This window comes from Macrobrachium rosenbergii, chromosome 27 (genome assembly GCF_040412425.1).
Source record: "Macrobrachium rosenbergii isolate ZJJX-2024 chromosome 27, ASM4041242v1, whole genome shotgun sequence".
NCBI classification, from domain to species: domain Eukaryota; kingdom Metazoa; phylum Arthropoda; class Malacostraca; order Decapoda; family Palaemonidae; genus Macrobrachium; species Macrobrachium rosenbergii.
In genome coordinates, this window is record NC_089767.1 from 24,319,509 (window position 1) to 24,338,718 (window position 19,210).

Here is a 19,210-nt window from a genome sequence, read left to right on the forward strand (position 1 = left end):
ATTAGAATGAAAAGGTAGGTCCAGGTCAGGGTAGAAAATTACGAGAAGAAAGATAGATCCAGGTCTTGGTAGAAAATTACAAGGAAAAAGATAGATCCAGGTCTGGGTAGGAAATTATAACGGAAAAGATAGATCCAGGTTCGGGCAGAAAATTGTAAGGAAAAAGATAGATCCAAATCCGAGTAGGTAATCAGAAGGAAGAAGATAGATCCAGATCCGGGTAGAAAATTGTAAGGAAAAAGATAGATCCAAGTATTAGTAGAAAATCAAAAGGAAAAATAGATCCAGGTCCGGGTAGAAAATTAGAAGGAAAAGATAGGGGCAGGTCTGGGTACAAAATTACGAGGAAAAAGACGGATCCAGGTCCTGGTAGAAAATTATAAGGAAAAAGACAAATCCAAGTCTGAGTAGAAAATTAGAAGAAAAAGATAGATCCAGGTCTGAATAGAAAATTAGAAGAAAAAGATAGATCCAAGTCTGGGTAGAAAATCAGAAGGAAAAAGTTAGATCCAAGTCTGATTAGAAAATTAGAAGGAAAAGATGTATCCAGGTATGGGTAAGAAATTAGAAGGAAAAGATAGATCCAGGTCCAGGTAGAAAATTACAAGGAAAAACATAAATCCAGGTTGGGTAGAAAATTGTAAGGAAAAAGATAGATCCAAGTCCGGGTAGAAAGTTAGATGGAAAGGATAGATCCAGGTCCGGGTAGAAAATTAGAAAGAAAGATAGGTCCAGGTCCAGGTAGAAAATTACAGGGAAAAAGATAGATCCAGGTCCTGACAGAAAATTAGAAGGAAAAAGATAGATCCAGGTCCGGATAGAAAATTAGAAGAAAAAGATAGATCCAGGTCTGGGTAGAAAATTATAAGGAAAAAGATAGATCCAAGTCCAGGTAGAAAATTAGAAGGAAAAGATAAATCCAGGTCAGGGTAGAAAAATAGAAAGAAAGACAGGTTCAGGTCCAGGTAGAAAATTATGAGTAAAAAGATAGATCCAGGTCCGGATAGAAAATTATAAGGAAGAGAGTGGATCAAGGTCTGGGTAGAAAATTGTTAGGAAAAAGATAGACACAGGTCTGGGTAGAAAATTAAAAGGAAAAGATAGAACCAGGTCCGGACATAAAATTACAAATAAGGGGACTGCCGTGACTACAAAAAAAAAAAAAAAAACAGTAGAGTCATTATGATAAAAAAAATTCCTGATTATTGAGATAAAGAAAACGTGTCGCCGAAAAAGAAAGAAACTAAAAAATGAAAGATATTCCAAATGAGGAGAAGTTGTGGCCTAGGAGGGCGAAAAGGTGGGTCAGTTCTTTGAATACTAATGCCCTTAATCTTGACGAAGAGGAGGACTTTATAATTTGATGGAAAATCAATTTCTTCGTGATGTGAATTTGATTGCAGAGATAAATCTTGTAAGTAGAGTTAACTTCCCAAGTGTAAACCTATAAAATAGATATTTTTCATTGAGGTAAACTGTACTTTCAAATATTTGAAGTTATTAGAGTTGGATTATTTGAATTATCATGACTGATAAACATTTGGTATGGGCATTAAGCAGTGTTGTATCTAATTAATTAATCATAAGGATGAGATTAAAAATCTATTAATTTGAAATATAAATGACGTTTTGCTCTGGGCATATTTTAACAAGGCACGCACATATACTAATTCTGAAATACCTTTTGAAATCCATCTCAGTAAACGAGGCAGTATATCTCGCCCCCTTTCAGAGATTAGAAGCTGAATAGGGTTCAGAATTACCAAAGCTCTTAACATGTATCGGAGAGATCTGGTGCAAAGTAATGCATTTATATATGTATGTGTATATATACATAAATTATATATATGTATGTATTTATATATATATATATATATATATATATATATATATATATATATATATATATATATATATATATATATATATATATATATATATATATATGTGTGTGTGTGTGTGTGTGTAAGAATTTATATGCTTGTTATTTAATATAAAAGGATAAAACTGACATATTTGCATATGCTAATGGTCATACGGTTCTAAAAGATCTTATTAAATTCTTCAACACTTCATTACTGGAAAATGTATGATGATATTTATGATAACATCTATAAATACTCTATATATAATCAAGTAATGAACAGTTTAAGTTACATGTTTTTCCACATGCGATTCGTCTCTCTTATGAGAACAGAGATCAGAGACCCACACCTTACCGGCCCTCGTGCAAAGGTCCTTGCCGGCATAAGGCCGACACAACTAAACCACACAACCAGCCAACGCTAACAATATGTACAAAAAGCACTCATGGCTCACTCTGCATGTTCATATTAAGGTTTATCTTTAATAAGCTTTCTTTTTAATAACTTGAGAAACCAGTAAATGATAAAGAACCACAAGATTGAAAATAAGATCATTAGCATCCATTGGGCAATGGTTCTTGCTGGCATAGACATTTAAAAGTACTCGTAGCTGACTCATTGCAAGTTCAAATTAAGTTTAATCTTTAATAAGTTTTCTTCCTAATAATTTTATAAATCGGTAAATAATCAAAAAGAAGCAAAAGGTTCGGAATTAAAGCCTAAAAGAACACCCACCTGTCAGGACAGTCCCACAAATACCTGTCAGCGTTATCAGAAAAAGGTCAGACTTATAGAACGAAAGGTTATCTTTTCACTCTGTCTCTCCGTTTGGGAATTTTCTTTATGTTTCGGCTGGTTTCTGTGGCTAAAAACCCATCCCTTTATTGTGGTTGTTCTTTCTTTTCCTTTAAGATGTCTTAATTTGTTCAATATTTCTGAGGATTTTTCGTGTTATAGGTTTGATTTAGGGGCACAAACCCTTGACACGAAAATTGTCAGTAATATCACTAATGTCACTAATGAGGTAAAATGCAATTATCTTACAAAATAGAATCACGTCGTGAATTTACTGATGAAAAAACTTTAAGGATATTAATAAGGCAGTGCCTCCGGCTTTAAGTGCTGCATAAGTGAAATTAGTATGCACATATGTAGCAAAAATTGGAAAATGACGGATTAGGCCATTTGTTAATGAATCGTTGGTATCATAAAAGTAAACTCAAAACGTGTAATGATTACAGTGTAATGATTTGGAATCTGCGTAGTCTGTGGGAATGAAATGATTTAGTTAAATGTTTCATCCGATATATTCACTTGACTTGAAATGCATTAAGCATAATATTTATTCACCGGAGAGAGAGAGAGAGAGAGAGAGAGAGAGAGAGAGAGAGAGAGAGAGAGATAACAATAGATAATCAGGTAGAGAGAGAGAGAGAGAGAGAGAGGGGGGGGTGAACAAAACTATTCGATATAACACGGCGATAGATAATCAGGTATTGACGGGGAGAGAGAGAGAGAGAGAGAGAGAGAGAGAGAGAGAGAGAGAGAGAGAGAGAGAGAGAGAGAGAGAGAGGGGGTGTGTGAACAAAAACTATTCGATATAACACGGCGATAGGTAATCAGGTATTGACGGAGAGAGAGAGAGAGAGAGAGAGAGAGAGAGAGAGAGAGAGAGAATAAACATTAATCCACATTATATAAACACGACGATAGGTAATCAGATATTGATGGAGAGAGAGAGAGAGAGAGAGAGAGACGAGAGAGGAGGGGGACGGGTGTTGAATAAACAATATTCATTGTAATACATCTGTAAATAACTAGGTATTGACAGAGAGAGAGAGGGGGTGAGGAGGGAGGTGAATGAACAGTATGCAATATTACACGTCTATAGGCAATGGATGATGAACAAAACATATAATGATAAGATACCACCAGGAACAAAAATGGTGAAGTTACAAAATTATTTATGCTAAAAGGAAGTCTTAATTTTTTTTTTCAGTCATTCTTGCTTTTATGTTTGCCAAAGTCATGGAATCTGTTATAACAGTTTGTACTTTTTTTTTTTTTTTTGCATTTTTAAGAGGTGACAAACTTAATTCATACCGCTTTCAAGCAGGACGTAAAGTACGTCTCCCAGGGTTAAAATACATACGTGCACATACACTCACAAACAAACACGTATATGTATATATATATATATATATATATATATATATATATATATATATATATATATATATTTATATTTATATATACTGTATATACTATATGTATGTGTGTATATATGTATATAATGTATATACGTATATATACGCATATATTTATACATATAATGTATATATAAATAGATATATTATATATATAATATATATATATATATATATATATATATATATATAATATATATATATATATATATAATATATAATATATATATATATATATATATATATATATATATATATATATATATATATATATATATATATATATATATATATATATATATATATATATATATATATATGCCCTCTACCTCCATTACTAAACGAGTGTTTTATCGAAACATCCTGACATATCAGATACCCCCGTCGCTGTGACATTACACACCTCTCATTTTTCCCATCAACATGCGTATTCTCAGACGCGGCCATCTCCTCTCCCCTTCCCGTCGTTCAAATCATTTCGATGGGTGGAACATATCACGATATCGAACGTTTCTAATCAAGCCTTTCGACATCCTCCTCTTCCCTTTATGATATAGGGTGACATACAATGATACAGGGTGACTTACAAGAGCGACTAACAAACAAATTGATGACGCGCGTGTTGGCGGCTAGTCAAGAAGAAGGCTGCTTTGTCAAAAATTTTTCTTTTTAGCGTCATTAGGTAAGGGAATGGAATTCCTTGCTATTTTGAGAACACGATAACTTGTCTTATTATCTTCTTCAATATGTCTTGTTATCTTCTTCAATACGGTGACAAATAAACAAAATGAAGACGCGTGTGTATTGACATATAGTAAATATGAAATTGGTTGTTTTGTCAAAACTTTTTCTTTTTAGCGTCATTAGGTAAGGGAATGGAATTCCCTGTTATTTTGAGAACACGATAACTTGTCTTATTATCTTCTTCAATACGGTGACAAATAAACGAAATGAAGACGCGTGTGTATTGACATATAATAAATAGGAAATTGGTTGTTTTGTCAAAACTTTCTTTTTTGCGTCATTAGGTAAGGGAATGGAATTCCCTGTAATTTTGAGAACACGATAACTTGTCTTATTATCTTCTTCAATACGGTGACAAATAAACAAAATGAAGACGCGTGTGTATTGACATATAATAAATAGGAAATTGGTTGTTTTCTCAAAACTTTTTCTTTTTTAGTCATCAGGTAAGAGAAGGGAATTCCCTGTTATTTGGAGAAGCTGATAACGTGTCTTATTATCTTCCTCAATACGGTGACAAATAAACAAAATGAAGACACGAGTATATTGGCATATAATGTATATGAAGATGGTTGTTTTGTCAAAAATTTTCTTTGTAGAGTCATTATATTACGAAATGGAATTTCTTGTGTTTTCAGAACGCGATGACATGTTTTTTTCCTATTTTCCCTTTCAATACGGTTACAAATAAACAAAATGAGGCCGCGTGTATATTGACGTATAATAAAGACGAAGTAAGTTGATTTCTCAAAACTTTTTCCTAGTAAAGTCAGTAGCTAACGAGATGGAATTCCCTATATTTTTTTCCTATTTTTCCCTTCAATGCGGTGACAAATAAAAATAAAGCCACTTGCTTATTGACATATAATAAAGACAAAGAAGGTTGAGTTGTCAAAACTTTCTCTTAGCAAAATCATTAGGTAAAGAAATGGAATTCCCTATTATTTGCACAGCGTAATAACATACCTTCCCTATTTTCTTCCTTGACAGGAACCGGGGTCGTGATGCTGCTGGCTCTGACGATCGAGAGATTCATCAGCGTCTGTTATCCTGCCCAGGCCCGAAATTACTGCGGCAGGACCAGAGCCTTCATCACGGTGTTCGTCATTCCTATAACCACTTTTATCCTGTACTGTCCTTACTTGTTCCTCTACAATGTCGCTATATGCTTCAACGACAGAGGTAAGTTTTGTGAGAGAGAGAGACAGACAGACAGGGAGAAAGAGACGCGGAGAGAGAGGGAAAGACCGACAGACAGATAGACAGACATACATACAATACAGACAGATATACAGACTCAGAGAGAGAGAGAGAGAGAGAGAGAGAGAGAGAGAGAGAGAGAGAGAGAGAGAGAGACTCACATAGAGACAGACAGACAGACTCACAAAGAGACAGACAGACAGACAGACTCACAAAGAGAGAGAGAGAGAAAAGAGAGAGAGACCAAACCAGACATATTTCATAAGAGAGAGAGAGAGAGAGAGAGAGAGAGAGAGACTCACAAAGAGAGAAAGAGATAGAAAGAGAGAGAGACCAAACCAGACATATTTCATAAGAGAGAGAGAGAGAGAGAGAGAGAGAGAGAGAGAGAGAGAGAGAGAGAGAGAGAGAGAGAGAGACAAACCAGACATATTTCATGAGAGAGAGAGAGAGAGAGAGAGAGAGAGAGAGAGAGAGAGAGAGAGAGAGAGGTAATAATGACAATCGAAACCAAATTCAGCAAGGATATAACAATGGAGAACAATTAACCATCTTATGTCTGATAATTTCCGTCTGATGAAAAGTTATCCCCAATAAGAGCCACTCCCCAAACCCCACCCCCAACCCCCAACCCCCACCCCCGCACTCGTCATTCAAACCAAAGCAAACTTCGAAACGAAATAAAATATTGGCAACAGTATACAGGATGGTTGTCCGTGTATGAACATATGTTGAATAAACGGCCAATTAACTTTAGCGGACCAGTATCAGATCACTTGGCAAGTAATTTAACAGAACTGCAACTCAAAACCGTCGGCCCCTCTTTGCAAAATGCAATTTGCAACAACAGAACTGCAACTGAAAACCGTCGGTCCCTCTATGCTAAATACAATTTGCAACAGTAATAGACATCTGGATTATGAACTATGCGTAGAGATTGTTAGCTTCTTTGCTTCAGCTGAAGAATTATATACTCGTGAAGTCTAACTCAAACGAACTGCTACTTGTTTCTACAATATTATATTATATATATATATATATATATATATATATATATATATATATATATATATATATATATATATATATATATATATTATATATATTTATTGATATGAAAGATACTGAATATTCCATTATGTATTGAATAATAATTTGTGAATAATAATTTGGTAAATTCTAGCTTTACTGTAGACTGTTTTACACGAAACTCCCCCTCTCTCTCTCTCTCTCTCTCTCTCTCTCTCTCTCTCTCTCTCTCTCTCTCTCTCTCTCTCTCTCTCTCTCTATCTATATACAGTAGTTATATATATACATAATATATAGTATATATAGTAGTTATATATATACATATATATATTTATAAATATATATTTATATATATCTATATATATACTCATATACATATATATATAGATGTATATAAATATATATCTATACATATATATATATATATATATATATATATATATATATATATATATATATATATATATATATATATATAGATGTATATATATATATATATTTATATATATATATATATATATATATATATATATATATATATATATATATATATATATATATATATATATATATATATATATATATATATAGCTACTGTATATATATATATTCATATATATAGAGAGAGAGAGAGAGAGAGAGAGAGAGAGAGAGAAGTTTCGTGTAAAACAGTCTACGGTAAAGCTGGCATTTATCAAATTGTTATTCACAATTCATTCAATATATAACGAAATATTCAGTATCTTTCATATCCAATAAGCGAAGTAGCATAACATACCCCAGATCTCCATTTTAACTTTAAGACCTGTCTTCTTAAAATAAGTTTGTTATAATAACTACTACAGTAGATATTTTTTTTAAGTAACAAGTGGATAAGCACTTTAACTTAACAATCAGCTACACATGTTTCATTCTTTTGCAATGTGTCAAAAAATGTACATCCGTGAAAGGAGGAAGTGAATTTTGCTACGCGAAGAATTGTTGCACCATTGAGAATAAATCTCACCCTGGATAAATCCTCTTATCAAAAGGCTGAAGCTCTCAGTCCTTCGCTTTTCATGGCTCACAAAAGAACAGTTCTTGAAATAAAACTAAAACAATATTTCCCTTGTCGTTTTCGCAAGTTTTTTTTTATCCACGCGTTAAGGGAATATTATCGAAAATATTGCCTTTTTTATGTACCCTTACTGTAAGTTGTATGTGTTACAAGGTATATGTTATATAAATCTATTCCTTATAAATATTAGGATTTATACACGAAATTCTAAAGGCAAAAATCATATAAATCTTAAAAGAAGACGATTTCCATCGTTTTCACAAATTGTTATGCTTAAATAAAAATAAATATTGTTGGAAGGTTTTATATATTCCTAGATATCTGTTATATAAATCTGTCTTTCTGAAAATGTTAGGATTAATCAGGAGATTTCCAAAGGTAAAATCAGACCAAAACTTAAAACATTGTTCGAAATATTGCTGATTCTATTTAGCATAAGTTAAGATTCTATATGTAATTTGATATCTGTTACACATCTCTGTATCTCTGGAAATGTTAGGATTAAGTTAATATATTTCTAAAGGTAAAACCATCTAAATCTTGAAATAATGTTGGAAAAATTACCTATTTTGTTTGACATAACTGCAAGTTCTTTATATTACTAGATACCTGTTACATAAATCTATTCCCTGAAGCAATTAACATTTAGCCAGTATAGTCTAAATGTAAATATTGAAAAGATTACATATTTTATTTGGCATTACTGCAAGTTCTATATATTACTAGATATTTGTTTTATTTGTCATAACTGCAAGTTTTATGTATTGCTGGATACCTGTTACAGAAATATATTCCCTGAAACTGTTATTTAGATTTAACCAGGATATTATAAAGGCAAAAAATAATCCAATCTTAAAAAAAAATTCCTTTTCTAGAGATCTCTTATAATAATTATCTGTATCCAAGTAAATATTAAGATTTAATTAGGAAATTCTGAAGACAAAAGTACACCCTGTCTTCAAACAAAACAGTATCCTTTCCTAGATATCATTTATATAAATGAGTCTCTCTGTAAGTACCAAGATTTCACCAGGGTATTTTGAAGGCAAAAATTCATCCCATCTTCAAACAGACAAATTTCCTTTCCTCGTTATCTCTTGTATAAATCTGTATATCTTTAAATATTAAGATTTAACCAGGATATTCTGAAAGCAAAAAGACCATCCAATCTTTAAAACAAAACAATTTCCTTTTTCTTTTTTTTATAGGAGAGTTGATGTATCTGAAAGAGCAGAATCGCATTCTTGTGGATTCCATCTGGTTTCATCCGTACAAGTGGATTCTCGAAGTGGTCTTCAAGCTTATTCCAGCTCTCATTCTCGTCTTCCTCAACGTGCGCATCATCAGGACGTACAAAGACGTCTGCGAGAAGAGAAGGAAGATGACGAGCAATGTAAGAATCTGCGTGTTTTTTTTTTTTTGTCTGTGTACTTTATATGCGTTAAATAGACACACACACACACGCACAGACACACACACACACACACACACACACATATATATATATATATATATATATATATATATATATATATATATATATATATATATATATATATATATATATATATATATATATATATATATATATATATAATATATGTGTGTATGTGTGTGATCATATATATATATATATATATATATATATATATATATATATATATATATATATATATATATATATATATATATATCTTCTTCTTTTTCTTTTAACGTGCTTTTATTCTCATTTTTGTATGGGTAAGCACGATGCCTTCTTTGAAGGACTTTTTGATTTGGCTTTGGGGTAGACCTGTGGTCTCGATGCCCTGCCTGACATCGCTTAGACCCCGGTACGTATGTTTCATGTATCATACCAGACCCGACGCCCTTTCTTCCCAGCAGCGAGAAGTTATTGCGCGGGTATGGCGAGAGTTCGAGACGTGTGAGATGTTTGTTATGTTTTTAGAAGGTGTTGTAGTGGCTTTGTTTTGTGTGTGTATTTAGTCTGTAACATCCATTTGCTTTTAAGCAAACCTATCCGTTGATTACATATAATCCCGGGATGTCTACACGGATAGCAAAGTGTCTATTGAACCCGCGCCACAGACCTCTACGAAGTCCGAAGCTGCTGCTGTAACCGACTGAGCCATCAGAGGATATATATATATATATATATATATATATATATATATATATATATATATATATATATATATATATACATATATACTGTATATATATATATATATATATATATATATATATATATATATATATATAATATATGTATGTGTGTGTTATATATATATATATATATATATATATATATATATATATATATATATATATATATATATATATATATATATATACCTGTATATATGTGTGTGTGTGTGTATTTCTGTAAGTGTGTGTACGTGTCTTTACACATTTAAAAATCACAGGATCAGTTAAAGTTATGACACAAAGCACCACAGGAAAAAATGAAATACAGGGTATAAATCTTGACCGGTTCCACCTTTAGTGAAGATATGATATAGAGGACTGGTACGCATAGGTGGAAGTTCCCATTATAAATCTTACGTTTAAAGTAAAAACGAACATACAGACTTGATAAAATACTCGTACCTGTGAGAAAGAGAGGCTCTAACCCCTTTTTGTGACCGAGGGTGAGTGCTCCATTAACAAAACTTGTTTTTCTTACGCAGGTGGCCTCACGCTTTTGCTATTAAGGCTAGACAAAATACACTTCTTGAAATCTAAACATTTTACGTATTTCTTTGGAAACGAGTGATTCAAGCATAAGCAAATACACATTTTTTAAAAGTATGAATGCCAGCCTAAGGATGTATGAACTTGATCAGCTTATTGCAAACCAACTGCATTACATTTTAACAATTTGCAAAAAAAATGTGATGAAGTTGTTTTTCTCAATTTATTACAAAAGAAATGGTTAAAATGTAATGTAGTTGGTTTTTTCTTCAGTGAATACCAGCCTAAAAATATACAAAGTTGATCTATTTATTGCAGTAAAAATGGTCAACATGTAATGGAGTTAGCTTGGTTTTCAGTGGAAAGGTGTAACCCACCTGCACCCGAAAACAGTTTATTAATGGAACGGTTACATATAAGGTTACGGCTCCCCCGCCTTCCAGATACTAATATTATTTAAACCGTTTGTGTGCTTGTTTGCAACGTCATCCTTTTAGGGTATTTATAACGCTAATATCTACTAGTGTACCAGTCCAGCAAATGATATCCGAATTAAAGGGGAAACTGGCCAAGACATAATATACTATATATATATATATATATATATATATATATATATATATATATATATATATATATATATATATATATATATATGTGTGTGTGTGTGTGTGTGTGTGTGTGTGTGTGTGTGTGTGTGTGCGTGCGCGCGCGCGTTTGTACTGAGTAATTTCATTTGCATTTTCATGAGGCTAGAGATTCACAGAATTACCTGACGACTACGGAACGGCAGTGTAATCCCTTTGTGCTTTAAAGAGTCGTGAAATCACTCAGCGTCTTCAGAAAATGTTTCGACTTGTTAATGAAAGCTTAAAACTCACAGCCAGAGATAACCAAGGAAAACATCTATTGAAAGAAAAAGAGACAGTTTTAGGTGCCTTTGCCATCCTTGTGATATTGTTTATAGCATACACAACTCTGCAAATGAAGTACTGAAAAAGAGAGAGCAGAAATTAGAAACGGAACTTAAGAATTCTTTTTCCTCCATCATCCGTGAAAGGATATCATATCCTGTGAATCAGAGGCATACATATCAATAAGAAACCCAGCCAGTGCAAAGACAGAGATGCTGTACCAAATCCCATAAAAGATTTCTGTAACGCATGTCACGATTAGACTTTGTAAACAGTGTAGGGGCTTATGTGGAGGATAATGATGAAGCCTCTTGCCATAAGGTTATGGAGGCGGAGCAGGGACGTGTCAGGACTGAAATGAGCGGGAGAATTGGGGTCACCTTGAGAGTTTTCATCCTGGAGACGTAACTGGAACAACAAGCACAGGAACTAAGAGATGATTTTTTTTTTTTTTGTTCAATAGAATTCCAGATAGCTTGATAGTTTTGTAGAATAGAATTTGGAATATCTTGGAAAAGAAATTTAAGAAGAATTGAACGTTTCTAGGACTTACCTAAGGTTTTAATAACGTTTTGTTCAGTTACGAGAAGTTTAAAACTTTTCCTCGGTCAGTTATGCGTTGTTACCGCAGAAAGGAATTAATTCATTATCAGGCTTGTAAGCAATACTCAACAGTTAGGTGATGATTTTTTTTTTCTTTTTTTTTTTTGCTCAGTAGGATTCCAGATATCTTGATAGTTTTGCCCTGTAGAATTTGGGATATCTTGGAAAAGAAATTCAATAAGAATTGATCGTTTCTAGGACTTACCTTAGGTTTTGAATAACGTTTTGTTCAGTTATAGAGAAATTTAAAGCTTTTCTTTGGTCAGCTATGCGTTGTTATCGCAGAAAGGAATTAATTTATTATCAGACTTATAAGCAATACTCAACAGTCAATGCAGGTAGAATTATTTCAGAGCATTGTATCTTTAGCTACACTTACACAATATTATCGTATAGTTTTTTTTTAACCATACTGCAAAATCAAAGATAAACTTCGAAGAAGTGCATCACAAGCAAACAATAAAGTTTTAATAGCCAAGGAAGCATTTGGCCGGCCTGAAAAGTCGATTAAGAGAAATTATTGTTAATTATAAAACATATTTTTATTTCTCATTTTTTAAAGATATGCTTTAATGTTCTTTTCTGCCTATCTAACATATGCAGACTTACGCGCCCACGCACTCATACTCACACACACACACACACACACATATATATATATATATATATATATATATATATATATATATATATATATATATATATATATATATATATATATATATATATATATATATATATATATATATATATATATATATATATAATATATATATATATATATATGATATAATATTACAATCTTCGTTTATTCCTCCCTTTTTCGATAAACATAACTTTAATTTGGGTAAGAGAAAGTAAATCAACACCATAGAAAAAGCAATAGTGCAAGAATTCATGCATCTGATTTGTGTAAAACAAACACTGAAGTGTTTTTTCATTTACAGGAAAAAAGGTCCCGCTGAATAGCTGTGCTCGGTTAATTAAGTGACGGTATCAAATGCTTCATAGCAATTAACTTGAAAAGTAAATTATAAACATTTCCCTCCATATTAATTCGCCCGTTAAATTGGGACCAATTAATGGGGGAAGGTGCGAAGAACGATTTTGTCACGTATGCAGAACTAATTTCTAACAAAATTAGATAACGAATTGAAGAAGGGATTTGTGTGAGAGAGAGAGAGAGAGAGAGAGAGAGAGAGAGAGAGAGAGAGAGAGAGAGAGAGAGAGAGAGAGAGAGAGAGATTGTCTAGTCTTCTGGAAGTTATTTGAAATGAGTGAAAAATTTATCATGAGGGTCAAATATAGTTTCCCCAGCTGTAAAAGTATGAACTATCTCTCATTTTATCTTCCTGAAAAACAAAAACCTTATGCTTTGCAGTGAGAATTAATTAGTATGTCTGAAAATAAATGGCTATACACTGTATATGTTATAGGATTACTGTAAAGGGTTACAATTTCCCTTAAGGGTATGAAGACACGGTAGCTGAAGGAAAGTAAACATTGTAAGTTTTAAAATGACCATGGTTCCATATCAGTAACCTATTCTATAATCTGCCTCACATGATACACACACACACACGCTATATATATATATATATATATATATATATATATATATATATATATATATATATATATATATATATATATATATATATATATATATATATATGTTTATATTTACAGTGACTATAATTCTAAAATGTCATTTTCTTTCCCTCTCTTTTATTTATCTTTCTCCTGTTTATCTTTCGGTACCTACCTTTCTGGTCAGCAACCTAATATCTTATCCTGCAAAGCCTTTACTCTCACAACGACTGAAAAGAGAGAGAGAGAGAGAGAGAGAGAGAGAGAGAGAGAGAGAGAGAGAGAGAGAGAGAGAGGAATTTTATTAGTTCAATAAAGGCACCACTCGTCGGCATGGCTTATTGCCCCAGCCCATGTAGGCTACTGTCTGCAGCAGAAGAAGAAGGCAGTGGGAAATGACCTCTGCAGAAGAGATGATCTTGCCAAGAAGGTCTCTAGAGGTCGAAAGAGAAATAAAGGAAATTGTGGTTCATTTGAAGTTACTTCTCAGGTTGCTTTGCAGTTGATTACATTCGGGAATATTTAGGTGTTATCACTTTTCCTTTCAGGTCGTTAAAAGATAGGAATAAGCTAAATTAGGAAAAATTGTGTTGACAAAGCTGTAGACATCCGTCCCAAGTTCAGTCACCACTTCTGTGTCAGTGAAACTATGGAAATTTACAAACGATCAGTTCATTCATGTCAAATTTTATTATTTTACAATGCTAAATGTATTCTGTAAGATATATTATGATCAAATTAAAATATAAAAAAACCACACACAAACAAGAAGCATGTATGAAAAAGAAAGGTTTTAGTACTAAGTAACTGTACAGAAAAGTGAAAAATTTTTCAGGTCTACTTAACCCCTTCCATATTTTCCACAACCATACTTATTAGCGATTTTAAAAAAATTTCACATACAGGAAAATATTATAAGGTTTAATTAAGTGCAAGTCATATTTCAAAGATGTATGACGTAAAGGGCTGAGCTATAACGTTAATTATTGTTGCTGACCATAAAAATTGACATTTTAACAAAACTTCTTTGGAGATCTCAGGATGCCTCTTCAGTGAAGAATTTTTGTTAGTTAGTAAAAAGTCGAAGTTGGTGAAAAATCGGATCATTGTGTTTTTTGTAATATTTTAATAAAATGAAGATAATAGTGAAAATTCAGGAGTCAGGAGATGCTGAGAGGAAGGAGGAAAGGAAGACCTCCTAAGTGCCCAGGAAGTACGCACGCAAATAATAGGGGTAAAAGACGAGTTTTTTTTTTTATGGATTTTAACCGATGCTGGTAAACTTCTTGTGTAGGATTGTAAATGTGTCAGTACTGTGGAAGTATTCTACACATTGAGTTCATCCTTGATTCGGTGGTTGAAATATGTACTATAATTGCTAACGAAATCTTATCTTACTTCATATATATATATATATATATATATATATATATATATATATATATATATATATATATATATATATATATACATATATATATATATATATATATATATATATATATATATTATATACTGTATATATATATATATATATATATATATATTTATACATTTATACTTTTATATATAGAAAGATGTGTATATACATATATATTTATTTATATACATATGTATACATTTATATATTTATATATATACATAGATGTGTATATATATATATATATATATATATATATATATATATATATATATATATATATATATATATATATATATATAGATATATATATATAGATAGATATATATATATATATATACACATACATATACACTGCATATATATACACACATTTCAGGAGAACTTTCCTGACTGTAAAGCTTAATTCAATTGTTCAACTCCACTGCATTTTGCAGTCAGTTCTTCATAAGATGGAGTTAAGACTAACAGCATTCGGTTAGAGTGCGCACTTAACGGACCCAATCCACAGGGAATGCACCGTTCAAAAACTTGGGACGTCACTCCAGAGAAAAATACAATGTCACTAATTTCCTAAAGCCAAGAGCACAGAATTATAATTTCGTACAGCAGACAGTGGCGAGGTTAGTTTTCCTTGATAGTAGGAACGGAATGGAATATAGAGTTTAGGCCAAGGGCCAAGCACTGGGACCTATGAGGTCATTCAGCGATGGAAAGGAAATTGAAACTAGGTAGGTTTTAAAGGTGCAACAGGGGAAGACATCGCAGTTGCACTGTGAAATAATTGTTAGGAGAGGGTGGATAGCAAGATGGAATAAAGATAATATGAAAGGAGGTACAGTAACAGGAATGAAAGGGGTTGCAACTCGGTGCCGAAGGGACGCGGCGCACTGACGGCACTACCCACCCTACGGGGCCTGACAGTAGAGGAAGGACAAGAAAACTTTGAGAAGTTTAAAAACTCTAATTTTTCTGAATTGGTTCTGGTAACAAAAGACAGTGATTAGTTGGACTTGTTATAACAAAAAGAATTGGAAATCAGTCATTAAATCCCAGCGTTCTCAATAGTAAGAATTTGTATTATTAACAAAATCTCTTATTAAATTACTGAGTGTCCTGTTAAAGAAAAATTTAATTTTAAAGAAAAATTAAACTTTTCTTGGGTAAATTTGGTCTTTCTACATTTTTTAAAACCTGTTATGTAAATAAAAAAAAATTATAACCAACAGCGTACCTCTTATGACGTGCTGTTGTAAAGAGTTCCTACTGATATATTAAAAGGAAAACATTTTATTGTTGATAAGTATTTATAAAAGTAAATTTGCATGCTGCTCTTAAGTCATGAAAGAAATTGCTACTTGTATTCAGTAGTAAGCATAATGAACACTGAATTTTCCACAAATTCCCTTTCTCAGTCATGATAAGTGACTGGAGATAATTGGAAAATCTTAAAACTTGAAGGCTTCATGGTGATGGGGGAACTACAAGCGCAAGCGATTCCCATTGTTTTGCCTCCCATTTTTAGCAACTGCCAGATAAACTAAAAGCGGAGTAATCTACATTCTCTTTTTATTATTCCCAAGTCTGAATTCCAAGACTTGTAAACAACACAGCCCTGTAACCATATTGCGCACTTATGGATGATAATTTCCTTCAGGTTATCTGTCCTCGAGTCTCGGCCTCATTTTACAGAAGTGGATATGCTATAACCACATATCCACACGACATTCCTCGGGTTAAAGTACCCTTAGCTTTAGCTCTTCACTTCAAAAAGTTCTTATATATATTTTCTCCAGCAAATATGAAAAACAAGTAGAATATATTTTGTCATCTCGTCTTCAGCCAAAAATGAGGCACATTTCGTTGAATCTAAACCCACATGATCTTAATGATCAAATTGCCCTTAACGCCACTATTCACTTTTAACGTTACTATACATAGTAATGTTTGCAAATGGAATCAAAACATTTGCGGCAATCTCATATTCATTCGTCAGATATGAATTCGTAAACATGAAGCTATTTCTGAGCCATTACTCAGTGGAGCCCAGTTACTCGACCAAAAGTACTGTATATTATCTTGAATAGATAATACATAAAGGAATAAATACTGAAAGAACAAAACACATATTTACTCAGACATATTTATATATATATATATATATATTATATATATATATATATATATATATATATATATATTTATATATATATATATATATATATGTGTATTTATATATGTATATGTGTGTGTGTGTGTGTGTGTGTGTGTGTGTGTGTGTGTGTACAGATGATCAAACTAAAATATATTACTTTGCAAGACAATAAAAATAAATAAAGCAAGTTAAACAACAATTCTCACCAGTGAACCGCGTGTAATGCTAATCAAACCTCTGATTTTTTCCCGTTTTCTACATCCCCCAGGTGAGCGGAGAACAAAAACGGCAGTATGCTGAGGAATCTCGCCTTATGTTCCTGTTGGGTGGAACGTCGACGCTCTTCTTCGTCTGCATGACACCCATGATCGTCCTTTCCCTAACCATCCACATGTCCTGGAAGGATAACCTTCCGTATGAGGTCAGTATTGTCGCTTGTGATGGAATCTGAATCTCGCTTTAGTTAGAGTGCTTGTAAAGCTGTTTGCTGAAGTAGGTATGATGTAGCTAATACCTGGACCCTGGTTACACTGTAGTACAACATTAAACTTCCCTGTTATAAAATATTATACACTTTAGGTATGATGAAATTCTTATCATCATTATGCTTTCATTTCATATAAAATGACGGTAATTTTCATTATGCTTTCATTTCATATAAAATGACGGTAATTTTATTGTTTGTCTTAACAAGGATTATGTATTGTACTTAATGAGGCCTATGGTTGATGTCTTGCAAAACTGTTCTTCATTGAAGGGGTGGGTAGAGCGTTCGACTAACACGCTGTTGGCCCAGCGTTCGACTCTCTGAGCGGCCAATGAAGAATTAGAGGAATTAATTTCTGGTGATAGAAATTCATTTCTCGTCATAATGTGGTTCGGATTCCACAATAAGCTGTAGGTCCCGTTGCTAGGTAACCAGTTGGTTCTTAGCCACGTAAGATAAATCTAATCCTTCGGGCCAGCCCTAGGAGAGCTGTTAACCAGCTCAGTGGTCTGGTTAAACTAAGATATACTTAACTTTTTTAACTTGCAAAAGTGTGACCGCTGTCGCATGCGTATACCAGGCAATTCAGCAATAAGTAACGGGATTGAGATGTTTGATAATATTGCTGTCTATTTAGATTTCAAGCTTCTTTTTTTGCACGATGTAGAGTGCTTGTTATTACTGGCAGAAAGCATGTTAATGTAATTCATGACTCATGTTTTCACCGCTGCCAGTATGTTGCATGTTGATATTATCATCACATTCTGTTCCATCTCTTGAATCTGGCAGAGTCTGTGGTTGCTCTTCAATCAGCATTTTCGAAAATGTTTTTTTATCAACTTTGCATAAGCTTTATTTTACCGGAGAAACTTCACATTTACACCTCTGGTAACCTGTGCCTGTTGGTTAGTGCACGCTACTTGTTTTGCACATCTCAGTACTGATTTGTTCTACTGTGTTACGCTACTCTGAGCAGTAGGTATTTGGTTGCCTCAACTGTGAGACTGAACTGACTTTCTGGCAGTTTTTTGGATGTTGGTAGTCATGACAGTCGTACCTTTATTTAATTATTTATTTATTTTCTTATTTATTTGTTTATTTATTTATTTATTTATTTATTTATTTATTCAAAGTCAACAACTTTTAAGTGAACTTATGTTTTTATTTCAGTGTAACTTTTCATAACAGTACAATACAAATTAATTACCTTTTTAAATTTGCTTGTAATAGGAATAACTATAATTA

At 32.6% G+C, this 19,210-nt stretch overlaps 1 protein-coding gene across 6 annotated transcripts in view; it reads left to right on the forward strand.

The window, feature by feature from the left end:
* The window catches only part of LOC136853499 (probable G-protein coupled receptor B0563.6), a 658,658-nt gene that overhangs the window by 637,080 nt on the left and 2,368 nt on the right, over positions 1-19,210 (forward strand). For all 6 annotated transcript variants that reach the window (XM_067129160.1, XM_067129155.1, XM_067129156.1 and 3 more), the window contains 3 exons: positions 5,807-5,998; positions 9,311-9,495; positions 17,747-17,899. In XM_067129160.1, the coding sequence (XP_066985261.1) occupies positions 5,807-5,998; positions 9,311-9,495; positions 17,747-17,899 (530 nt within the window). The remainder of the gene's footprint in view (positions 1-5,806; positions 5,999-9,310; positions 9,496-17,746; positions 17,900-19,210) is intronic.